Source organism: Eupeodes corollae, chromosome 1 (genome assembly GCF_945859685.1).
Source record: "Eupeodes corollae chromosome 1, idEupCoro1.1, whole genome shotgun sequence".
Classification (NCBI taxonomy): domain Eukaryota; kingdom Metazoa; phylum Arthropoda; class Insecta; order Diptera; family Syrphidae; genus Eupeodes; species Eupeodes corollae.
In genome coordinates, this window is record NC_079147.1 from 130,337,358 (window position 1) to 130,364,625 (window position 27,268).

Here is a 27,268-nt window from a genome sequence, read left to right on the forward strand (position 1 = left end):
ACAAATTCTAAAAGTAAAAATGTGTTGCCAGTATGTATACATGTTATAATCTTCTATTAATTTTTGTCGAAGAAATCTCATGAAACCAAACTAAATATGTTGGCAGTTTGAAAAAATTCATCGCTGAGGATAGATCGCTATTTTTAAGGAATTTAAATGTAAGATTAAATTAATTTTTGGTAAAGAAATTAGAGCTGTGTTCATTTTAAACAAATTAAATTTAAACAAAAAGTAATACAAATTTTAAGAAACGCATACATAAAGTGATATAAAACAAGATATTTTTATACCTCTCTGACTGAAACAAAAAGTGTCTTTACATTTTTTGGGGATAATTCTGACTGTGTATGTTATAAATACATAAGTTTTTTGACATTGTGAAGAAAAACTATAAGTAACTTGTGCGCATAAGAAGTGAAAGAGTGCACAATTATGAACTTTTGATTGATTTCTTTTCTTGGGTTTCAAACGGATATAGGGGGTACCTTTACAAAATAACGTACTTTATCTTTCGATTTCTTACATTTACAGTGAACGAAACAGGAAGTCGAATAAAAAAGAACAAGCTGTGTTTATATAATAAAGTGAAATAAAAAACAACTGTCACAATGTTTAAAAATCATTTGGAAATGATTGGGAGGAATGAAACTCCAAGCAAAAAAGCAAAATTCTGGCAGTCATACATACGATCTTTAAAAGGTTTGTTAAAATAATTTCATTTAAACCATCAAAATGTTTCTGATAGATATACATTAATGCAGCTATAAGATAAATAAAAGCAAATTACGCTGTGTTTTTGTTTTATTAAATTAATCGTATTATATAAAGAATTAGTATTACTCTAAATTCATTTCATTTCATTTGCTAAAAATATATGTAACTTTATTTCCTAAGAACACGAAAAATATTTTCAAAAACTACATTTCATTTTGGTTCAACAAATTTTTAATTTTTGAAGCATATTTTAAGTTTTAATAGTGGTGATTGATACCAACACATACACACATATCATTTATAACGAACGCCAAGATTCCATAGAATATCTAATAACATTTCATCAATACTGGATTATAAATATGAAATTTTCTTTCAATTCAAGGATCTGAAGATATCCGTGCCCATGAAACACCAAAAGTACGTTCATTTAGGCCTTACAGTGCATACGTTGACTCGCCATCAACTTACCGCAGTATTTTCGACGAGCCTGCAACTCCGTCTGAGAGAATTCATTCAGTAGGATACCGATACCAACCCGTTTCTAGAGATACATACGGTTATTCTCCACGCGCAATTTATGATCACCATTACAGCAGAACAAGTAAGTTATTTTTATCATAAGAATTTATTAAATAAGAATTCCTCTATAAAGCTACAAATTTTTTTCATCATCGTTTGTGCAAATTTATCGAAAATTTGAAACCTATACAAGAGAAGAATACGCCAACATACAAACTAAAAAAAGACCAATGAATTGCGTCATAAAATCTTCTTCATTTTAAATTGTCGATGTGTACCTATTCGACTTTTTCATAAATAAATTTGCTTTAATTTTAAAATTAGAAATGCGTTCTTATAAACTGTAAACAAAATCATAAATTCTTAGAAATAATTTGAACTATATTTTTTGATACACTTGGCAAATGATAAATGTACCAACAGTTATTTTAAACTTGCAAATATTTTACAATTTTCTATTATCATTTATGAAAAGCATTCATGAGAGTAGTTAATATATTGATGAATCTAATTATAAAACATCATATATAACAAATAAAAAGATACTTATAATATAGAAATAGTTGAGCTTTCCTATTATAAGGAATTTAAAAAAGAAAAAAGAATGCAAGAAAATTTCGAATGGAATTTTATAAAATAAATAATGGGTTTGAAAAGAGAAAAAGACGCAATTATTTAACATAATTATAAAAGTTTTACAAATATTTGATTTAATGCAATATTAATTAAATGTTTTATTATAGAATTATTATTCCAACACATAGATAATATTTATATTACGAGTCAACTATCACATTTTTTGTACACAATATAGTAAGCGAATGACTAAGCCAAATATTTTGGTCGTGCATTTTTTAGTTATGCCCTTAAATGCATAAATTAATAGGAGTACCCTTATATGAAAACCTATTTATCGGTTGACTAGATATTACAAAACAAATCAGAATCTAGGTTTTAAAATGGGACCAACATAATTTATAATAATTTTCTTAAAACAATCTTAAAGTGTATAAGTGCAAACAAATATATATTGGAAAAAAGCGAAATACAATCCCCAACCTTTGCATCGCCAAACATTTTTGTTAGCATAGAATTCAGAAATGTATTTGTAAAAATGTTTAAAGTAATAAGAAATATTCAAATTATTCATTAAGAAATAACATTGAATAATTAATACGAAATTTCTTTGACCTTCAAACCAGAGTAATAGTTTGTTGGACGAAAGTTTATCTTACTCGTATATCGAGCCTGCTCGTAACATTTATCTTAATATACGCTTCAGTAAATGTTTTACCAGAATATAAACTGACCATTGTTATTAGAATGTCATCGACCTGAGAACTTATAATCTCGTTAATTTTTTTATTAGTGATGTGTCCTCCAACTATAGGTCTTAGATCTTATTATTATAAGCAAGTTTAAGTCAAATTGCTGTTACTTTTATGGAAATTAGGAAAAAATTCTCTTCCTGAGAAAAATACGAGTAGATAATGAACCATGGGGTTTATAGTTGCTGGTTAGTATCGACTTTCAATCAACACCTAAAACTTCTTAGATTAGTTTTTATTTCAAAACACCTTTTGTTACGTGTCATTTAGTTACAAAAAGCAATTCTTAGAATATTCTTACAAAAATATATTTTATATTGTATTACCTATTTTGTTGTTAATAGTTATGTCGAATAAAGGATTTGTCTTTAGTAGTTGTTTTTCATTAAGAAATTATAAAGACTTTGCAAACAACATAAACATAATTCCCCGTACACAAAGCAATATTACAACAGACGGGACTGATAAATAACCTAACAAAATATAACCGATTAATAATATTTTTATTAATCAATACATACTTAATAAACAGTTAAAAACCAAATTATTAAATAATTACAATATTAACTTTACATTATCATGTTTGGAGAGCTTTCTCTATATTTGGAATGGAAAAATTTAACTAAAATGGCTGAACAATTAAAGATTTTTTGAAAGAATTTGTTTATAAATTTGATAGATTTATAAAAAAATGGTCAACCTTTAAGTCATCTAAAATTTGCTTCTTCACTAAAATAAAATGGAATTTTTAAAGAGTATATATATATATATTTTATATATATTTTTATATTTTTTCAAATATTTTTTTAAATTTGAATTGTTTTTAGGGAACTAAAGAATTAAATTCATACAAAAAATGTCCCTTACGTAACAGTCCAAACTGAATATGGAAAAAGGTCAGGACATGTCTTAACAGTTAATAATTTACCTGTACCACATTCTTACGGTTTTCAAGTAACTGCTGTTTATGTGTATATGAACATTGGAGAAATAAACGGTTCACCCTGTCTACAAACAATTTTTTTTCACAAATTTTAATGAGTAATTGATAAACTTTTTCTTTTAAGCTGAAAATAAAAAAAATTGGGACTAATAACAATGACAACAAAATTAATTAATTTTATTACATACATGTATGTATGTATTAGTATTTTTTTTAAATTATTTTAAATTTGATCGACAGCCTTTAGTATAATTAGGTATATGTTTTTAAAAAAATAAATATTGTCTTCAGATAAGATGACATATGTAGCTATTTTGAGCATACTTCATCAATGCGAATAAAAATCTTGCCCAAATCTTTTAATTTTTTTAGGAAGAACAAAACTGCACACATTACCAACACTTTAATTTTCAGGCCAAAACAACAAATACACCAAATTTCAGATGGCAAAGAGTAAAGGGGATAGCAAAATTTCAATTTCATTCGCTTTTAAAGCTTTGCGAGTTAGATTTGGTTTTAATAAAATGACAATATAAACGTTTCAATTATTCACAATTCACATCACATTTTTTCCAAACTCACGGACACATTTAAAAACCTACTTGTAAAAAAGAAAATAGCAACAGTCTTTTTAAAATTAAAATTTCGAATCAAACTAATTTTTTTCTAAGTTACGAAAAAGCGCTGCAATTAAATTAAATTCCTTATAATTTGTTTTAAATTTTGTTTGAATTTTTATTTTTCTACCTACTGCTATTTTGATGTTTACCGCACCAATTGTCAATTTTTAGTTGACTATCTCTTATATCCTTTTCTAAACTTAAGTAAGAATGTGGACAAACCAGGAAAATGTATTTACTCTACCAATATTGATCGTGCATCTGGTTTTCATTACAAAGAGGTCAAGTGCAAATTTGATGCTTGCTCTGTTGACAAGGGGCATTACGAATTCATAAAGATGGCTTTTGCTTGAAAACGGCTTCTAAGACACTTCACCGTGTTATGGATCATGGCTTGAGTGAACTAATAGGTACAATTTTTCAATCTCTTTCCAAGAACACGTTAAAAGCATTAAGACTTTATTTGATATGCTTAAAAGTGCAAACTTCAAAACAAACCATTTGAAATCGAAATTGTTTTGTAAAAAAGTTTCTGGCTTCTAAAATATACATATACGAGCATATTCACTTCAGATGGAATCTAACCCGACTTTAAAGAATTTAGGCTATCCAAAGATTTAAATGAGGAAAACTCAACAAAGTTCTTTACCTCTTCAACAACAACAATCTCCATTATATAACTTAACAAACAAATCTTACTTGCGAAAATATGATTTTATTAATATTTGTTTTACTAAAAACGCACTTCTCAATATTTTCTTCAGTTTTTTTTTTTCAAATCTATCAACTGTACGAACAAAAATACAGAGCTACAATGTGCTTACAATTCATGTAAAAAATTATGGTTTTCGAGTTATTTTGAAAAACGTGATCGCCTTTCGCTCCTCCTTGCATTTTTTGTTTAGGTCCAAAATGTGTGTGTTTAGCACGTAAAAATTAACCAAAATTATGTTTTGACCGATTTTAATACCATTTTTGTATCTAATTGTCTGGTTGCTTAAACCGATGCTAAAAAAGAAAAACAACCATTTTCTCTAGATATAAAATTTTTTAATGGTACAAAAGTATTAAACATTTTTAATTGTCGCGAAAACAGAGTTTATATTTCTTTTGGTTTTATGTTTGATTCGCCAAAAAAAAAAACTTGAAAAAAAGTCACGCCTAGTCTGTATACTGTGGTCGTTTTTAAGTTTAAAATAAATAAGATTAACTAACAAAGGTAATGAAAAAAGAATTGTTGTTATATTATACATATTATTTGATCGAACTGATGTTGTTGACAGTGACAATCGACTTAACTACCAAATTGATGGATTCCATTCTTGAGATCTATCGTACCCTTCAATAAAGCGCCTTGCATTTAAAAAAATAGCCATTGATTGATCTCTTTGTGTTTGTTTCATTTTTGTATTGTGATTCCAAACAGAATAAAATTAATTCATTATGTTTTTTTTATAATATTCTAAAAAAAACTATTTCTTCAATTGGAACCTAATTTAAGGTTATCGAAATAAACGAGAAACAAATATTTTCTTTGTCTTGTCTAAAAATAAGGAATTTTAAAGAACCTCTTTATATATATGTGTATTGATTCGTATTTAAATGTTTTTTTTTATGAATTGTATGTTATTTTTTTTTTTTCAGATTAAGTGCGCAGTTTTTAAACACCTGCCAACTTTTTTTATTTGTAAATATTCAAATTTTAACCTAATACAAATAAAAAAACTTAAAGAAAATTAAGCAAAATAATGTTCAAGTTTTAGTCTAGATTACATCATTAAACACTCAAAATAAACAAAAACATACATTGGAGATCATTGAATTTGTAGTTTCTGAAGCACATAAAGCAGGTTCCATGCCCGTTATTTCAAAATAACTCTGGAAGGTATACAATAACTTGAATCCTTTGGGTTAGTTTTATGAATTCTATTGCAGCCTTTTTACCCCAAGTTATGTTATTTAGAAACAAAAATTACTATTCAGTGTTATTTTAATAAAAGGCTTGTATTCTTTTAAAATATTGAGTGGATTGTTATTTTAGAAGAAAAGGCTCGAGCATTTGATTACTATTACGTATATAAAACTAAGGAGTGTGTTGCCAATGCATAATAGGCACATTTATTGTTTTACTGTCATTGCAAGTTGTTTTATACCCTTAGCCATATAAACCGATAGGAATGAAATAAACCATTTATTTTCGACTTCAAAACTAACAATATTATAAAAATTCATGCTAACAAATGAATTGCATCCATACTAAATAAATTATGTATAATTATTGATTGTTTTTTTTTCGGAAAATTGCGTCGTCTTCTTAAATATTTATGTATTTATTTTAGATATGCATATATCTATTATGTCAGTGTTTAATATTTTATGTTATTTGTAACAAATAATTCTTATTTATATTAATATCTGTCTTCATTTTTTTAGTTCCAGCAAGCTACGATGCAGAGAGAGCATGGAATGAACACTTGAAGCGGATGCAAGAAATCGAGCACAGGTAAGTTTTTTCTTCTTTTGACAAATATTTGAACTTTTAGGAAACATTCAATTTGAACTAGCTTAATAGAAAACACGCGAACCCATTAGAAACTTGAGAAAAGACCAATAATATCAAACACTCGATAGAAGACTAGTAAGAGTGCAAAGACAACGTCTCGGTGGAGTTTTTTTTTTTTAAATATTTATTATTTACAAAACGGAATATTTTCCCAGTGTTACAATTATGCATTTAAATCATACTATCGAATTATTCCTTTATCACGGTATTACGATTCCAAAAATCGATGCTGCCAAAACTACTATTACGTAAAACATCACATTTTAGAGTCAAGTAATGGACAATTACAATTAGTATTATTGAAAATTTGTTGTGCTCTTCGATTTTGATTTTATTAAGTGAAATAATAAAAGTATTATTTTTAATGAAAATGAAACTACGTACATATTTTTTTAATTGAAATGATCCATTTCATTGATGCAATTAATAAAAAGTTTATTCATCTTTTTTCAATTATACGAAAGAGAAACTTATTATAATCAATCGTCAGATAAGAATTAATATTGTTAACTTGGTGCTCGCTCGCAGATTGGAAAATCAGAAAGTTTCCTTAACATATGGGATTATTTCCAATTTGCGTCATAATTTTTTTTGTTGGATCTACTTTTAAGCGAAATTTTCCCAAGTTTATTTTCTTACACATGTGTGTAACGATGCAGGTAATTACTCTCACGTAGAAATAAAGTCCATAATTTATAAAAAAAAACTGCATTGCAAGTGCTAGTTGGCAACTTCCGTGGGACAAAAGAAGGTGTAAGAAAAAATTACGTGGACGGCAAAAGTTGGGTCTAGATACACCACTGACAAATATCATATCGTACTTTTACTAACATTTGAATGGAGAATAGAATATTCTCAGACAGGAACAAACAAACATTTTCTAATATAATTTAATCATATACATATATCATCTGTTTGAACACTTTCTTGAAAATATCATGGAGGATTAGATACGACTAACATAATACACAACAAATTGCACACCATGATTAAAGATAAAACAAACAAAAATAAAAACAAATTCACAATTAAAGGGAAAAAAAGTTGCATCTTTTTTGAATTTAGTTTAATGACAAATATCCACAAGATTTTAGCAGCGAATAATCGGGATGAAATACCATGTCTTCTAAACTGCGGTCCACAAGTCGTCCAAATTACACTTTTGGTTTATTTTTTACTGTTGTTCGACAAGTGAAGAATAACTAAGGCGCCAAAAATTGATAACGGTATTTAGTAGAGTGGTCAGTCAAAAACAAGAATTTGTTTGTATCTATTGAATTAGGCGTATATCTCCCCCACTTTGGACGTATTAAAAAAACAACGGCAACACAAACAATAAACTACTATACGGATTTTGAAAGCCAGGGTTTCTGCTCTACAATTCAAAATGTAAGTTATTCGTTATGTCAATAGGTTTTGAAAAATTCGCATGCAAACTTATAATGCTAGATAATAAAAAAAATTAAAAATATAGCTTTAGAACAATGTTTTCCGTTTGAAATTTAAGTTTTAAATTTTCTTTAATTTTTGATAGCTCTATTAATTTATAGTAAAACACTGAAAACAACATATTTTTGTGTTGTCTAGTCTATAAGAGAATGCAAAATTATCAAACTACTTTTCAATTAAATTTAAATTTTTTGGGTATTTATGTTAGATTGTTAAAATACATGTAGTGCTACTGCACGCAGGTTAAACATTGAGTTGAGTATGGGAGTCGTATATGAAAACAACTATTGATATTTATATATATATATATATATTTATATTTATATATTTAAATAAATAGGATAAAATCCAAGTTTCTTTACATCTAGATTGTTTAAAAAAAATATGCTTTACGTATACTAAGCCTCTCTCATCACGGGTCGCAGAGAGCTATCATGCCTTCCTGTACTTAGCTTAATGTTTATTTGACTTTATTCTGGGTACTTGTACCGCATTTATGAAAACAAGCTTACACAAATACACAAAAAATTAAAAATTTAAAGAAAAAGTAAATTTAGTAATTTTGATTTTTTTATAAAATAAAAGCATTAAGTTTTCAGATTTGTATTAAGAATTAAAGGGACTATCAAATAATTAAACCCAAATTAAAATTTAACTGCACAATTCCAAGAAAACATGGGTCTGAACTTCAATTTTTGTATTTTTCTCATCATAATTTTGAGTTTTTTAAAAACTATTGACATAGATTATTTAACTCAAATTAAAGATTATAGAACGGTTTTGAGGCTTACCAAATTTTAATAGTACCTACTTTACTATATGTGTTGCCATTGTTTATTTTTATTTTTTTTTTTTCAATTTAAGTAATTTTTTATAAGACTGCCCCTACTTCCCAAAGGGGGCAAAAAATGTTTTTGAACTTAAATCATAGACAAGTTCCCTTAATAATTGATTAAAGTCATTAAAACTCATAAGCTCAATTGGTTCAATTACATCCACATTTACATACGAATTTATGTCCTTGTATGAAGATGTTGTATAATTTATATATTATTAATATGACTTTTAATATGCCCTTCCAGATTCAGGTTTACGGAATTATTTTCAACCTTTTCAACTCATAAGCTCTTTCAGCATTATTTCATTTTTATCAAACATTTATTAAACGTTATACCAATAAATCTATTTCTTCTTTATTAGTTATCAAAATAATCTTTTAGAATATTTAATATATTTTTCACGATACCAACTACAATGCCAAATTTGAAACTATCATATTATAATATATAATATTAAAGACAGGTTTTTTCTCTTTTGTTTTGATTCGTTTTTGAAAAATCTGCTAAAGCGTTTGATTTTGATTTTGCCGATTTTTGTTTTTGTTCGGAATTATATTTTTAAATTCTATATGAATGTAGCAATGTCCCCTATTTGAATATATCTTCTTTTGCAAATAACTCAATTGTCATACCCGAGCAAAAAGGCCAATGGATTGCAATGTATGTATATGTAATTATATTATAAATTAGCAACATTCATGTAAACTAAATGGATTGATCAGTGGCTCATTTCAGGATTGTTGGAATTGAATGAGAGCAAATTTTAACAATTTATTCGTGAAATTTTAGATAAAAACTGTTAAGCTGGTTAAATGCTACCCAACCATTAGTGCGATGAATAACGATACATTTTTTGCTTTGATAAGATTTCTCCCATTATTGCTCTTTCGTAAGGCTATCAGCAACCAACATTTGCTTTCCAAGTTTATATGTAAGTCAGATCCATTCAAGGATACTTTGATACGTATCAATGTAACTGGCTTATGATTACTTCCTCCAGTATAATCTCAAAACCTCGACCATATAATACGAATTGAAATCGTTGACGAAAAACGATAGACAATTTTCTTTTTCTATTTGCGCCCAATTCTGTTTGCTCTTTTTTAAAGTACATGACGCGTATGCAATAAGATGACTATGCAATATGCAATAAGCAGTGATACTCAAAAGATGTTTCATTTCAGTTTCATAATCAAGTATTCAGAATAACTTGAAATTTGAATGGGTCAAGTAATGTTATGTAGCAATTTTCTACCAAAAGTGCGGTATGAATTTCCCTAAATACTTAAAAGCCCCAACAGTAGTGTGATTTTACGTTTGTTCTTTGATATTTGTAAGCTTTAAATTGCTTCACAATCAGTTTCTGAGGGTTTTATTTGCTCATTTCTTTAATCAGAGAAGGAAATCTGGTTACAAAGAGGTTTATATCAAATTTATGAAGCAAACAGTGCGTAATGAGAAGCTTGCTGCCCCCTTGCAACTTTATCCTTGAGCTCACTTTAAACTTTTAGGTGGGTCCAAATTTAATTATATGCACATTTTTTTGTTTATATAGTATAGCTTTACTACTATTCAATTATCTCAAAAACAAGAAAACGTAGTTTTAAGTGCTTAACAAAGAATTCATTAGAGCAGCTAACTACATCAATAACATTTTTATTGTTATTTATAATCATGACAAAAAATATTGATCAAAATGATTTTTTAAGATTTTTTCATAAAATTTGACTTTGAAGTCATTTATTAGAAAACAACTTGAAACAACTTTATTTGAAATTATTCATAAAGTGTAGAATTTTGGCGTTTGGAAAAGGTATAATTTATAACTATAAGTGTTGTCGTTGTTTTCAAATACATTTTTTTTTAGATTTTAAGTCGATTTTATAAAATTGCCCCTCCTGCTTAGACGAGGGGATAGAAACCTCTGTCCACATAATAAAAAAATGTTTGTTTATATTTATGTGACGACATTTGGTTTTAAGTTTCACTTCATCATTCACTCAAATATGAAACAGAGCTGTAGGATACATTTCTTTTTTACAATTTTAGTTATTACAAAAATATATAGAAACGTTTCATTACTTGTTTTCACTAAAATGGAAATTGATTTTTTGTTAAGAAATATTTATTTTATATATATTTAATTATTAAAACTAATAACAAAACATTTTAATTTAAATAGATACCCATCTCGCTACGGTCTGTACCTAAAGGACAAGCCAACTGCTCCAAATTCCCTTATTCCTCTGGAATATGAACCCGAAGATAAGCTTCTCATGCAACTTAATAAGGGTAAGGATTATTAGTTAAACACTAAAAATTACGAATATGAACTCCAAAAATAAAACATAAAAACAACAATATAAAATGCTTCTCGTAGAAAAACAAATTAAACCATTGTAGTGAAAATGATTTGTTAGGATACAATTAAGTTTCTTAATAAATATATATATAGCCTTAACATAGCTTTATTCTCAAAAAAAGTGTTAATTTTTTCACACTCATTGCTATCAATGAAGATTCAAATTTGTTTCAACAAATTTGTTCAGTTTTGTTTCATTGGACCGATATACTCGAACATCATCGCTGAGAAGATGATGGTTTGTTTTTAAAAACTCAACACGATTTATTTGTAAATGTTATATAAGCAAAAAAAACATATTATTGTTGAAACGATAAATTTAAACTGCAGTGATAATAAAATTGCATACATACAAAACAGCTTTATGTTATTCTTTTCTTTATATATATCTTTACTGATTTTCATATAACCAAATAAAATGTATTTCAATTCATTTAAACGATTCTACATGTATATTAATTTGTATTCAATGTATTTATTTATTTTAAAATATTTTGTTTATACTGTGGTCCCTTTATAATCAACATCACTTTCAATGTGTTGTGAATGTTCCTACTAATTTTGTGCAAGAACAATTTGTTCAAACATCGAAAGCTTGAATACATTATTTAGAAAACAGAATACTAAAGAACTCTCATAAACTTAACACAATAGCTAAATTCTACTGTTTATATAAATGCTAGCGGTGTTTCATCACTTTCGAAGTTTTTATGTTAAGATTTCATTTCTAACTCCAATATAATAAAACAAATATCACGCTAAAACTAAAACTAAAACCACAGATAATGAATCGAAAATGGGCACCAAATGTTTGAATTAATTTAAATTAAGAAATTGAAAATGTAATTCACTTTATGAGTTTAAACATAAAAAGATATACAAAACAAATATTTAAAAAACAACGAAAATTAAAAAATGTATGGACGAAATCATATTAAACTAAAAAATGTAATCTATTTAAAACAATAATAAATGTGTATAATTCCATCAAAACATACTTACAGTTATTTTCTTTTGATAAAAATGTACTTAATTACTACAAAAAAGGAATAAAATATATAATAATACACTATTAAAACAAAACATAAAACTTTGGTTGTTTGATTTTTAGATTTTTAACCATTTCTTTGCTTTGTTTTCTATCACAGATTTTATTATAAAACATCATCGTTGTTGGCCTTAATTTTCATTTTAACTCTAGTAAAGTTTGTCAATGTTAAAAAAAGTTTTTTTGTAAATATTTAGTACACTCATTGCTTTATATACCGATATTTTTGGAAACTCCATTTACCTACATCAATAGATTGTAAACACACATATTTGTCTAAATAATTAATTCCAGCCATGATATTAAATTTCAAACAAATTCAAGTCTACAATAAAGTAAACGCCCATTGGCGTGAGTTACTTTTTCACAAATAGCATATATTACATAGAATAAAGCCACTTTAACGGTACTGATCAATTTAACTATTCCCTCAGAAAAGGAAACCTAGCAGATTATCAAAATTATTGGTCCAATATTTTCCTTCAAAAGGTTTGTTTAGGGTATTTGTATTTAACAGGTTACAGATATTGGAAAATTATTTCATTGATATCACTTAACTTTAAATATACAGGGCAATCCATTTTGCGGTTTCAAAAGAAAAACGTAAAACGTAAAAAAAACACATATTAATTTTTACTTCATAATATTTCTTTTCTATTATAGAGTTTGAACGTTGACATTATAAGAAAAACTACATCTTTCAAATTACCACCATGCTAATTTTTGGAAGCATCGATTGTTTTGGGGTAATTTTCGTACTATTTTTGACACATATTGGGCGGTATCTCAGCCATAACCTGACGAATCTTGATCTTTAAGTGCTCAAGCGTTAACGGTTTACCTTTATCTCCGGACCGAAGAGCGCACAGAACAGTGGCTTTCTGTGGATGGAATGTTGTTCAAAAATCGCCGTCCACCGCCTGTTGTTCAAGCACCCATTCAAAGCATCTACGACGTGACGTTGTGAATGGTCACCTGGCTTCAGTTATTGTGTGTGCTGAACTTTATATGGATGTAGGTGTAGAACCAAATGCAAAATACGCCATAACGTAACGTAAGACAGACCTTATTCCTGAGATTGAAGAGGAATCTTCGGCAACATTTTCTTCAGCGATATTTTCAGTGGTACGAGCGAAACGATGATGCACAGGCCTTACAATATCTGTAACCAATCCAATATCTCCAAGTTTCTTCACAAGTTTGCTAGTTGCTTCTGTAGTTGGACGATTATGTAAACAATAATCTCCTCTTAAAGCACAATATGTGCACCATTACAAATAGTAATACAAAAGGAACAAGTAGGTGCGTAGTATGGAATAAAGGGACAAAAAGAGAGTTAGAGTTTTAGAGAACAGTAAGTGACATTTTGCTTTCTTAACTATTTTTCTCAATATTTGCATCTGTTGAGTCATTCGATTACAGGTGTATAGTAAATTTCTGTTTTGATAGGGTTCGGATTAATGTAACGGCACTTCTAAAGGTATAATACTAATACTTATGTTTCAGTGTAAAGACGTTTTAATTGATGTGATTTTGCTAAGATTTTCGTCTGTTTTTATTTTTAGATGAAAAAAACTTCCAACATAAAAAATAAAGTGCGACAAATGATAGCTTAAACGAATATAGACTAGAAGTAAAAATTTAAAAAAATAAGAAATTTGTAATGAATTTTTTCTTTCTCAAATATGGCATACACAAAAATTCACACATTTCTTTTTCTCTCATTGTTATTTTTGTTGCTACATTGTTCTATTCTTTTTTTTCATTTGTTTTATGAGAATTGTTGTTTTATTCCTGTTTATATTGACGTGTCCCTAATAAGCTGGTTTTTTCTACTTCTATTGCATTTTATATGCATACATATGTCATTGCGACAAAAAATTCGAATATTTAAATAACTTCTTAAAAAAAAGCATTGCAATTCTAGAAAATTCTATCTTACTAACTATTGAACAATGTGTCATTTAAAAATATTTCCTCAAATCACGAAGCAAAAAAATATGATGTTAAATTAAATTATATTAAATTAAATTACGTGCCCTGTGGTAACTCTGTTATAAAGGTTCTTTCATTTTGAAAAATATTTCCTGCATCACTTTTTCTGTCATGTGTATGGGATGTTTTTATATCTTTAGATATGTTATTCGACTGATAGACAGTTTTTTCGTATGAATTTCTTTTTGAAAGTACATGGATCTTCGTATATGAAATCGATATATGTTTGTATATTGAAAAAGGAATTGGAATTGTCTATACATCATGTACCTATGCACACGAGTTTGTTTGCTTCTACTTTAAAGTCATTGGGTATGTAAAATATATTTTTGAGGATATCTATTTATGTTGGTAGATAGGTTATCCAGGCTAACTTATAAACGATATAGTGTTAAAATAGTGCATTTCGTAGAGTTATCCATAAACATTCCGTTTTTTATAAAATTATTCAAATATATAATAGTTTTAATGCGTCAAAAAACATATGTATAATCAATGCAGTGGGCTACGAATAGAAGATTTTAAAATTTCTCCGTACCAACAAAAATTAAAAAGGTATCCTATAATTTCAATATTCAATTATTTTATTCATCTTTATGTGTGTACATACATATATCATTATAAAATTGCATTTATTAAAAATGATAATTAAAAGATAAGGTACCTAAGCAGACCCAAGTTAACCTATCCTACCCTGGTACTTATGATATCTATTTACTTATGAACACAAATTTCAGAGAGGTATACTTACATATATAAATATAGGTACGAGGTAGGTGGTGGTAACTATTTGTTTTGTAATTGTTTTTTATTTTTCGTTCATTTAAATTTTTTTTATAAATTTGGCCAACAATTTAAAAGAAGTAGGTACATATACATATGTACTTAGGTCCTTATCAATAATTTTTCGAGAAAATTGTTAAGTAGGTCCTACAGCAAAATTGTGGATAAGCTTTATAGTTTTCAAAGTAGATAAAGTTGCGTGCAACGTTTGAAATAATAATATCTAGGTAGGCGCCTGCTTATTTTCCTACTTAATTTCAAATTGTTTCATAAATAACCAAAACCATTTAGTCCAGAACTACAGACTCAAAAATCTTTAATTTCCTACAAGGCCATACGTGTCTACTAATTCAAATATTACTAATAAACTTTGTAAATCAACGCAACGTTCAATGGAACAAAAATAAAATGTCTTAAACATTAGCTAATGTAGGCTACTATGCATTCAAAAGCAATAACAAATTTCAACAAAAATGTCATCCCTAGCACCAACAAAGAAAAAACCTCTTTATAAGGGCTTAACCGATAGACTAGCAAAGAAACAAAATATTTTAGACAGTAATTTGAATTCTATATTGAGGATATATTATTTTTGAAGATTTTTCAAATATAGTTTTTGTTGTTTATTTACACAAAATGCAGAATAAATTGTCTGCTATAACTTACAGCAGACAATTTATTCTGCATTTGTACATTTCTTCATCGAATCTTCAGTTCAATATTTCAAAAAATACCAATATGCATTTTTAATGTTTTCATTTCCAAATTGTTGCTACGGAAACAATTAACAAACGACGCAACAACTGAAAAGCAAAAGGTGTCTCTCGGCATACACATACATACACATAATATGTACAGTTGTTTCTCAAATTGGATAGCTGAGTATCCTGAAAATTATAGAAGTCCAAACCTGGACAATATTTCGACTTATGGCTTATTGTATGCTCTGTGTCCATCTGACTATTCAAAAATCGTTACTAAGGGCGTATTCAATGTTCAAAATTCTTCGTGGCTTCTCCATTCGGGCCAGACATCACCAGATAGAATGAGTGCTTACTTAAGCCGTCTAAAATATTTTGTCAATGAGTCTATTCGAATAATAAGTACCTACTTACTGACTTAAGGTGGCGATACAGTTTGGGACGGACCTGGACCTCAACCAACATGTGTCTCCAGCTAGGTCGGTCCCTAGCAAGCTGTCTGCAGTTTCACGCGCCAAGTTTTTAGCGGTCTTCTTCTACTCGGGATTGGATTCGAAGACTTGCCGGGCTGATTTGTTGATTCCTGTTCGCTCTACATGCGACCAATAAAAGTCGTTGGACTTTTATTCTTTTAACCAAATCAATGTCGTTGTACAGCCCGTGCAGTACGTCGTTATATCTTCTTCTCTACTCTCCATCTATGCAGACGGGACCAAAAATCACCCAAAGAATTTTTCTCTCGAAGCATCCTAAGACGCTCTCATTTTTCTTTGATACGGTCCAGGCCTCACCGTCATAAATGAGAATCGGAATGATGAGTGTCTTATACATGGTGATTTTAGATGCTGGATAGAGGATTGAACGAGACAATTGCCTTCAAAGTCCAAAGAAGCATCAATTTGCAAGTTATTCTTCGTTTGATTTCAGCGCTGGTGTCGTTGTTTGAATAAATAAAGGTGCCTAGGTAGACAAAGTCCTTTACTACCTCAAAGTTAAAACTGTCCATGGTTACATTTTGTCTTAAACGTCTAAAATCTTTTTTGACATCAATTGCATGGGTACTTCTTAAGACCATATTTTGCATATGAGTTGGTGCAAGTTATTGCCTGCTGTTTTGAATAATTTGGCAGCGGTGCTGTCAGCTAAACTTCAGTTTTGATATAGCTATCTTCACTTCGTCGAAGTCGTGTCATAATCGGGCACTGTCTAATACAAAAGCTACTACCCTCGCGGCTATGCGTTTTCTTAAATGAATTTTGCTGATGCTGTATGGATGAGGAAGACGAGGAAACAGTTCTTCACCTCCTCTATACATGTCCTGTTCTACCTCAAAAATGCAAGAACGATCTCAAGATACTCCGATTACGTCTGCCTGTTGGTCATTTCTGGCTCCTACAGCCTAAAGCATTGGGTCGATTGTTCTTTTATTTGAATTTGTAAAAAAATATTTTTGTATTGCTCCCGAAGGGTACTCTCCATAGAATCGTTATTTTGTTTTTAAGTTTTTTGAAGAACTAATCAACCAATTTCTAATAATTTTTGTCTCCACAAGCTTTAGTACTGTCTTCATAATATTTAATGATCAAAAATGTCATTGTCATCGCACAGTATTTCCCTACAAAATTCTTTAAAAAAAGCCCTTTCCTTCCTACCGTTCAGTTTTCAAACCGAAAACCCTTACGTGTATGGATTTTTCAGTATATGTGGTATCACTAAACAGAATTGAAACAGGTACCAAATGAAAGATTCATTTTTTCATTCTCTGGCAACAAGATTCAAAAGCCGGTTAATAAGATGTGTTGCGCATTAATTTATTACATACTTATGTATGTGTAAAATATGATTTTCTAAACGTTTTACTTAAGTTTTCTTCGTAAGCACATAACTGATCTGCATGATTTATATATCAAATGATGAGTATTTTTTCGCTAAATGTAGAAAGACTCAAACCCTAAGTAAGTATTGTTCCGTTAGCACAAAAAGAGTTATTTGAGTAGTGAGTAATCTGTGTTTTTTTTTGCATCTTTTTATGAAAAAGGTGTAGAAATATTAAGGTTTCATGGATTATGGATATTTTGGGTACAAAGTTATGGTTAAATGAAGAAATTGTTATTTTCTATAGCTTTATTAACTAATGTCTATATGCATTAGTTTCAATTCTTTATTGGCGAAAGTTAAAGTTAGTTTTTTTATATTAAAATCACACCCCTTCCCTTCGAACATGGAATTGCAACGACAAAATATGGTAAGTTCATTAAATTCGGCAGTTCACAGTATTCTCGGTGTTGAATAAAGAACTGCGTTGAATGTAACACTTCGAAAACACATACATATATCGATAACGATGCACAAAAGCGGCAGTAAAAAAAGAATATCTATACGTTAAATTGATGGGCATTCCTAGAAGGTCGAGTATTACGGCACCGTTATTTAGGGATGAGATGCAACTTTCTTCTTTAATGATATTGCTAATACAAATATGTACTACATAAAGTAATTTTTGGTGATAAGTTTGTGTATTTAAAGTGCAGGAACGTTTTCACATTTTATCTACTAATAATCTATATTTGTATGTTGACGATTCGCAATGATGAATTATGCCAAAACCATACAATTTTCGGCCATATTTGTAATGTAAACATTAATTTCATTTCATTAACCTTGTTATCGGAAATGATTTTTCGAAAAAAGAGTTTTCGACTAACTAGAACCACCATCGAATTTGTGTTTCTAAAACAAGAATATATTTATATATTAAAAAAGCCTAAGATATAGGCAAAGTTGTATTTTAAATTTACAACACTTTTACTTTCCAATTAAAGTTTGAAAAATTAGAAGTGAAATTTGTTTTCAACTATGCAAATGTTATGGAAAACTATGCACTTTATTTTGTAGGATCAGCCTTGACATGGATCTGGCGAATGTATCTAGTTCTCTGCTTCCTACGAATTCGTTCACGAACTTGTAACTTGTGGGCTTGTTACAGTGACACGTTAACGACCACTGATTGGTCTGTACTCTACATGTGACAGTTCATTAAAACGTTTTATAGATACACAAACATTCGCGGTAAACGAAGTGGTTTTAAAAGTGCATACATTTGGTTCAAATTTTGTACACACCACTCTAATGCTACCGATCAAAAGCTACACAAGACGTTCCAAAAAATAGTTAACGATAGTGGAAGTTATCAGCAATGTGCTTTCAAAATCGTGTAACAGAATTTATGGCTGAATTAGGTATTACATTATATTACACTATTAACTGTAAAATTCTTATCCAGTAGAAAATATTGTACATACAAATGTTACCACCACATTATTCCTAATCCTGTCCCCATTTTCTAGTCGCTTACATTGTATTTAATGAAAAAAATTGCATTGTATATCATCTTGAACGCGTGCTGAATATAAAACAACATAACAATGGAGATTTAAGAAAAAAATTATGTAAAGGGCTGTCCATTTTCCGGTTTTAAAAGTAAACTTAAATAAAACACATATAATTTTTATTATAAAGTTTCAAAGGTCACATTATGTGTGAAATACTACATCATTTAAATGACCACGACGAGAAATTACGCCGCCAGGAAATGTCTCTTGCAATAAAGCCATACTGTTGAAACCACATATTCTCCAAGTCGTATTCTTCAATAGCAGGTAAAAAAAAGTCAGTTATCAAAATGACCATAATGCTCCGCATTGACGGTGACACTCGTTACATCGTTCGTTTTCGAAGAAGTAACGGTCAATCACACCTCCGGAATAGATGATGTACAGGCCTTACAATATCTATAACCAATCCAGTCTCTTCAAATTTCTTCACAATTTTGGCAATTGCTTGCGTAGTATATAATCATGTTTTAAAGCGCGATAAATGGCGTAATCACCATTTTCGTAGTAGGTTTTAAAAACTGTATGCATTGTGCAATAGTTAAGCGACCCATTTTCGTAAATGTCCGTCTTTCAACTGAAAGAATTTGTTTAACAACTTAGTTTAACAGATGTCGAATTCCATTTCCAGCCCTATACTTTTGAAATCGCAAAATGGATAACCTTTTATCTGTAATCGTTGTTATTTTCATCTGATATAGAGTTTTTAATTCTGTTTAAACTTGATTTTCAATTATTCTGTGCCCTAAGTCTTTGTTTGCTGTTTGTTTTTGAGCATAAGTTTATATCTACTAGGCTGTAACTTGTCATTAAATGAATTGATTTGATACAACACAACCCTGCTTCATGTATCTAGAAGTTCATTATCTTCTTTCATACATCTATATATTTCTGTTAATGTTGAATGAAATTTCTCTATCTGTCCATTCTATGTACCACGATTTGCTTCTACGTATTACATTTGTATGCTTTTACTTTCCATTAAACTTCTAAATATTTCCGATTTGAAACTAAGTTCGTTATCGCATGCTGCATTCATATACATTTTTAACAATTCATATAAGTTGTCTTATCTCTGTTTTATCATTGATATGTGTTAAACTAGCATATTTGCTGAATTCGTCGATGCATGTTAAATATTGATTGTTTTCTAAGAAATACCTGTATGCACATATGTACTTCATAGTATGTATATATTTATTCTCTTTCCTTTTTCGGAATTGTGTTTTCTATATGCGGCTTCCTATCGTACTTGCCTTTGTTGCAAAATTTCGCAATTTGTCTCAAATTCTTCAAATGTATACCTCTTATTTTTGACCACTAATATTCCTTTTCTATTTATTTAATTTTTACGCGAGCATTGATATGACTTTTCTTCACCAAATTTATGTTATCGTCTTAATTAAGTATGTATGTTATGTGCTAAGAAATCACATATTATGAATTTCTTAGAATCTCTAATTCTATATAATTTAATTCCCACTGTCCCTGGTAAAATAAACTCTTTTATTTTTGTTATTGCACATTTATTGTCTTTGAAGTTGATTATTGATCATTTGCAGTGTTGCCGAATCTCATGATTTTTCATGATTCTCATGATTTTTCACCCCCATCTCACGATTTCATGAACTTATTGAAAATCTCATGATTTTTAAAATCTTCCTTCAAAAAAAGTAGTGGTGCCGATGGAACTGCAGTGATGATGTGAGTGAACTTATCTGTTCGCACTTATTTACAAGCTGATGTCCCAAACTTATTTATAATGAAGTGTATTTGTTAAGTACTCCTTTCATCTCTGCGCTTCATTTGCATGTTCCAATTTAGCCCCAAGCATTGAAGATTTATGTTGATATGTTTATAATTATATTCAGAACAGTCCTAAGAGTTGCAGCAGCATTTAAAGCTTTTCATGCTATTTTGGAGATGAAGCCAAATAAAATTTTAGATTATTCACAGACACGGTGGCTTTCGAGGTTAGAAGTAGGTAATTGTATTCTTGTGTAATATGATGCCTTAAAAGCATATTTTAACAACGTAACAAAAAGTGACAACTTACTGTCAAGCAAAACTATTCTAAATATTCTAACAAATGCCTTCCCCTTTTCTTAGAAATTTTTTCGATTGGCAAACAAATTGTTCAAGGTTTTCAATGCCGTTGTTCGTCCTTCTTAGTTAAAGGTACCAAGGAAATATATTCCAGATTTAACTTCAACAACGGTGTCTTCATAGATATGGAATCTTTATCAACAACAAATGTTGTAAACAAAAATGTTCAGTCAATTTTTCCTCTTAAACATGTTCCAATTCTAGTGGCTGAAGTTTTTAATTAAGAGTTAGACAATGAACGGAGAATGCTAGTGAATTCAAATATTAAAACAAATGACCAATCAAACGAAAACGACATTGAATAATTTTGGAAGTATGTTGTTCAAATCAAACTGGCCGATGATAGCTTGGCATATCCATTCTTGTCAAAAAATTGTTCTTGAAGTATTCTTACTGCCACATTCTTCAGCCAACACTTAAAGAATATTTTTAAAAGTAACATTACTCAAAAAGTAACATTTTTCATTCCAATGACCTTATTAAAAATCAAAGTTGTTTTCATTTCAAAGTCAAAAAAATCATTAATCGCCAGATATTTTGTGAAGTTTATAACCAATAGTAGTTAAATTATTGTGAACTATTAATCGACAGATATTTTGTAAAGTTTATAACCAATAGTAATGAAATTATTGTGGATATAATAATATGTAATTTATTTATTTTTTTCTCTAAAATATCACTAAATGTTGTTTTAAGACTTAATAAAATGAAATGAAATCTCATATTTATTTTGTATTTAAAATTTGTGTGGTAAATTATACGCCAATATTCATTAGTAAGGGCCCAATGAAGAATAAACAATCTCAGGATTTTTTTGAGGATCTTATGATAAAAAATCATGATACATTTTTGTTTGAATCGGCTACACTGATCGTCTGTATTTTCATTTAATTATCTTTTGTTTGAATTCTTGTTTAACGTCTTATAAACGTGATATTTCACTGGTCAACACTTGTGTTAAAATTGCCCTACTGCGTCATCTGAAGCGTCTGTAGTAAGTACAAATTTCTTACTAAAATCAGGCTGATTTATTTTATTTCTTTAATTAAAAATTGCTTTTAATTTTTTTGCTGCAACGATTGCTTCTTTATCTAAAATTATTTAAGTTATATTTGCTATTTCTTCAGAATCGGACTGCAAATATTTTGTAAGCTATTAAAACACATTTTTTAATAGCCATATTTCGTGTAATAGCCATTCATTCCTAAAAATGGTAGCAATTGAAGTAGAGTCCGTATAATTGGACGTCATTGAATAGTTTTAAATGTGTGTCTTTATCTGTTTTAATTACGTTTTCTCCTGCAACGTAGTAGCCTAAAAATTGTATTTCTTTTTGATAAAATGTTGATTTTTCTAGAGATATGTATCTTCATGTGCGAATCTCTTAACACGTTTATAACTTCATAGAAATGTTTCGTGTGTTTTTCTTCATTATTTAAATATTTGACAGAATTTTCCTAAAAATGACACTAATAATAAAAAGCTCTCTGAAATTTTCCAGGTGGGTTTTAAGACCAAATAGAATTCGAATATATTCATACTTTTGTCTCTGTCCATAATTATTTCTCTGATTATTAGTATTTTGCTTTGAATGAAACATTAATTTAGTAATTGACATGTTGTTGGAGTAACTTAATTTATCGAAATAGTTAATTTTTGTTCACAATGTTGTTATAATCTATCAAACTATGTCTATTTTGTAATAATATGCTCCCCGCTTGCTCTAATACATGATATGGTCTTTACTCTGAATATGCAAAGTCTAGATCACTAATTATTTAAAATTGTGCCCTAATCCGTAAAAACATCGTTGGCAGGATCTTTAATTTTTGTAAAATAAAACCATGTTAAATAAGGCTGAATTTGAAGAATTTCCACAAGTTAGCTTTATTGCATTTAAAAAAAGTGAAATAAGGCTAATTTGGTGTAATTTCAGTTTCAATGGTATGTTTATACATAAATGCAAAGAAACTCCATACACTCAAAATCGCACCTACCCCAAATCCTATAGTGTACCCAAGCAGAGGGGTTGTAGGAAGGATGTATGCCCCCTCTTACATACCTAACCATAAAAACATGTTGGCCTTATTTCAATTTATTCATTAAGTTATTCATAATTATTAGGAAAATTTAAAGTAGTTGCTTTTTGTTTCAACAAAACAAAATGTATTCAGTGTGCATTGTAAGAGTAAAGTGAGCAAAAAAAATATGTTTTAAACCGAAAAGGATAACATTTTTGTATGATTAAAGGTGTTTCCTCACCGTAATATTTTAAAGCTTATACATATATAGAAAAACTAAGTTCACTGTACAAAGAAAGCCGCCAAGATTACTAATAATAAATTCAAGTTACCTACTTCGTAAAATTATATATTTTTGTAAAATTAATCGTTTTAGGAAATAACTTATTGATCAATATTTTTACAATATTTTATGCTTGATAAATGTTTTCGTGAGTAAAAACTGTTTCGAACATTATTTTCAGCTCGTCGCCCCGCTTCATCCGTGCCGTTGTATAGAGCTGGAAGTGTACCACGTTCCTTGAGTGTACCGCCACTTGAACCATATGTTCCACCGGCATATGACAGGTCTCCAAGTATCGCACCAAGGGCCCTTAGTCCAATTCGAAGTGAACACACGCCTCTCCGTGCCCGTTCAGTGGATCCATATTTAGCTGATGATTTTTTTAGTAAGTTTGACAGACCAAGTGCATTTGAACGATCTGGTTCACCTACACCAGTAAAACCTGGTCGCTGGGGACCACGGCCAGTTGAAGTAGCGTATGACTCCAATGGTAAACGATTCAAATTCTTCTTTCATTTTTATCCACTTTGTGTGTAAATATCAAATGTTCATTTTCATTTTTACCATTAAGTTACTTATTACAACGGGAAAAATGCAGTTCTTATGATCCTGTGTTAAATACAGCAATTTTGATTGTTTGGTGAGTTGATTATGATGTTGAGGGCGGAAATTTTGCAATTTTTCTGTTTCATTTCAAAGTTAAAAACTTTTATTTTTTCGCCAACATCATAAGCAAGCCATCAAAAAATCTATTAAATCTAACACAAGACATCCTGTTGAAATGGCAAAGATCTAACAATGATATGAACATTGAATATCATTTTTTTTCGTAATAATTATCAAATACATTTTTTTGTAGGACTTCCAGTCTTTCATCCAAGGAACCGTTTCAGGAATCTTTTTGAGCCCAATCCAAATGCTCCTATTTCTCTATTTAGCCGCGACCCCTTTTGGTGGGATATGGATGACCTAGCTCCCTTCCGTGGCTACCCAAGGTCTTACACGCCACCCTTGATAAGAGACTCATTTTTGTCTCCAGTGAAGAACCGCTACTTGTGGGCGAAGCATCCAGCTAGGCCCCTCCTATGTAAGTTAATTTTTTGTTCTTATGTTGTTACTCAAATATTCAATTTTTGAAATGACTTGGATTTTGTTTTTAGCATGTAACGAACTAAAGGTTTTGATATCCTTTTGTCAATTTGTAAATACAAATTTAAACTTTTGTCTTGTCAACGTTGATAAAAATTTCTGGATATTCCAACAGCAAAAATATTTATTTTAAAGAATTTTTTGATAAAAAACAAAGCATATATTTTTTATTTAATATACTTATACACTGCCTCTTATCTGAATAGTTAAAGATTTATTTTTTCCTTAGGTATCGGTTTGAATATTTAACAGAAAATAATAATTAGTGTTACCGCCTCTTTTTAATATAGTCTCGTAAATTCGATTTCGAACTATACAAATTATTCAGGTATTCCACTTCCACGACATGAACCTACTTCTTTCAGAGTTGAAGATGAATTTCTTTCCTAGACTAGTTAAATGGTGATTGAAATGAAATTCTTCGCTAACCTACAATTTGCACCGGTTTTTAACTTAGGAAGTTATTGTAATTGGTCCGATTTTTCGAATTAAAAAGGTGAACAAAAAATTTTTAGAGAGATATCTGTGCGTGCGTGTGTACGTACGTTCGTACGAGTGGGAAGTTTTTTCGTCATCCATAGCTCAAGAACCAAGAAATAAATTTTGTTATATATGTAGATAATAACGCAGAAAGATGCAGAAAGGACTCTCAAACAAATTGAGTGAGCGGTTCTTTTAACATAGCAATTTGAAAAAAGGTGGATTTTTCTTCAAAAATATACTTCGTTGGTATCATGTTACAATATATGTATTATGTATATTATAAATCAACAAAATTGAAAAATTTTTCATCTGGATTATTTTACGAACAAAAAATGATTGCAACGAAAAACATCATTAGACGCATCCCAATCTATTTGTATTTTTATTTTTGACGCTAAATCATGAGAATTAGAAGCAGCTGCTTTGATGATAACACTCCTATCATCCCCTGATGTGGCCGTATAAGTTCCTTCTTTCATGTTTTTTTTACATAATTTTGGATATTTCGCAAAAGCTGCCTGCAAAACTTTGACTTCTATTAATTTTCTTCCTCGCAAAAAGATTTACCGGGATGCATTTTTGCCGTTAATAGGTAAAAACCAGTGACTTTTTTGACTGATAAAATTTCATTTGCAATTGATAGGTAACTTAACGTAATCTGCAATTTTAAACTTTAAGACACAAGCGCATTATTATGCCCTTTCACAAATACAATCCACGTAGAGTGTCTTTTCTCTTTCATTACGTATAAAACAAAAGTCGTGTCATTGCAATACATATGAAAAGAGGCTAACAGTGAGGTGAAAATATGTATGAACCTATTCAGATAAGCGGCAGAATATAATGTTTTAACTATAACCATAGACTAACTAATAATAATTATTAGTTAATAATAATTATTAGTTAGTCTATGCTATAATTCAAAGCCGAAAAAGCAAAATTGTAGTCAGATCTGCGTATATCTTTTTTTAATTTACATGTATAGGTTAAAATATAAAATACGCTTTGTATGTATGTTTGATACGTACATATATTTATATCCTTTTCATATTTGATGTCCATAACTCTGTTTCATATTTTGTTTTGTTTACAAATTTCAGCTCGGTGTAGCTACTAAGCTGATAACATCATTGTATCCTGGAACTGGAAATATGTCTTACTTTATGCAGTTAAATTTGAACAAACCACGAATAGCTAAACATTTATTCTTATTGAAGAATCGAACGACACGAATAATACTAAGATCTATCGAAACACGAACATGTTTTTTTCATACTCATAATATACAACGCTTTGTTACATATAGTTGAAACGAATCCATGCATGTATTGCATACCAATATAATATTCGAGATAAAAAGATAAACAATATATTTCGCTTTTTTATGTGTCACACATATGTTTGTTTGTATTTCTTGGAACATTTCTAGGTACCTTCCAGTGGCGCGGTGTGGATAATTTAAAGTTGATGTCGGCAATATTTTTTATCTACGAACTTGAGTTTTAAATATTAATCTAAAAATATTGGGAAATACGAATGTTTTTTGTCTACCTTAGAAGCGAACTCATGTAAATGAGCTTGAATGTAACGGTTTATCCATTTTGCGATTTCAAAAATATAGGGCTGGAATTCAACATCTGTCAAACTAAGTTGTTAAACACATTTTTTTGTACATGGTGTGGTTGTCTCGGGTTGTGGTATAATTAATTTAGAAAATGAAAAAAATAAAACTAATATTAAATTTTATTATTATTATTTTGTTTTATTTTAAAACAATAAATTTCACAATTTTTTTGTTAATATTATATTTATGACGCGACGCGTTTCGGAACCTTGTCCGAATTTTGTTTCAGTTAAAAGTCTGACATTTACGAAAATGGCTTAACTATCGAATCAAAATTGTTAAAACCTACAAAAATTGTGAAAAATTTAAAGAGACTAGATTGGTTACAGATATTGTAAGGCTT

The 27,268-nt window shown here is 29.3% G+C and overlaps 2 protein-coding genes across 7 annotated transcripts in view; one reads left to right on the forward strand and one right to left on the reverse strand.

Moving 5' to 3' along the window:
- LOC129941965 (uncharacterized) lies at nucleotides 1-26,697 on the forward strand. Of its 2 annotated transcripts, none has more exons than XM_056050751.1 (8): nucleotides 1-158; nucleotides 532-699; nucleotides 1,100-1,318; nucleotides 6,561-6,630; nucleotides 11,161-11,270; nucleotides 23,851-24,159; nucleotides 24,529-24,756; nucleotides 26,402-26,697. In XM_056050751.1, exons 2-8 carry the CDS (start codon nucleotides 609-611, stop codon nucleotides 26,416-26,418), a joined length of 1,044 nt encoding a protein of 347 aa, XP_055906726.1. In that variant the 5' UTR covers nucleotides 1-158; nucleotides 532-608; the 3' UTR covers nucleotides 26,419-26,697. The 2 variants fall into 2 exon arrangements, with proteins under 2 accessions (XP_055906726.1, XP_055906727.1); XM_056050752.1 differs by having other exon boundaries at nucleotides 23,851-24,054.
- Nucleotides 1-27,268, reverse strand: part of LOC129941964 (soluble guanylate cyclase 88E) — an 88,522-nt gene that overhangs the window by 52,618 nt on the left and 8,636 nt on the right. The gene's annotated exons all lie outside the window — the stretch shown is intronic.

What these genes read in the sequence shown, in the direction of transcription:
- LOC129941965 (XM_056050751.1), top strand. Translation starts at nt 609, where the DNA reads ATGTTTAAAAATCATTTGGAAATGATTGGGAGGAATGAAACTCCAAGC. An exon ending in TCACCATTACAGCAGAACAA is followed by an intron (nt 1,319 to 6,560) that starts GTAAGTTATTTT and finishes TCATTTTTTTAG; the next exon opens with TTCCAGCAAGCTACGATGCA. An exon ending in TCTCATGCAACTTAATAAGG is followed by an intron (nt 11,271 to 23,850) that starts GTAAGGATTATT and finishes CATTATTTTCAG; the next exon opens with CTCGTCGCCCCGCTTCATCC.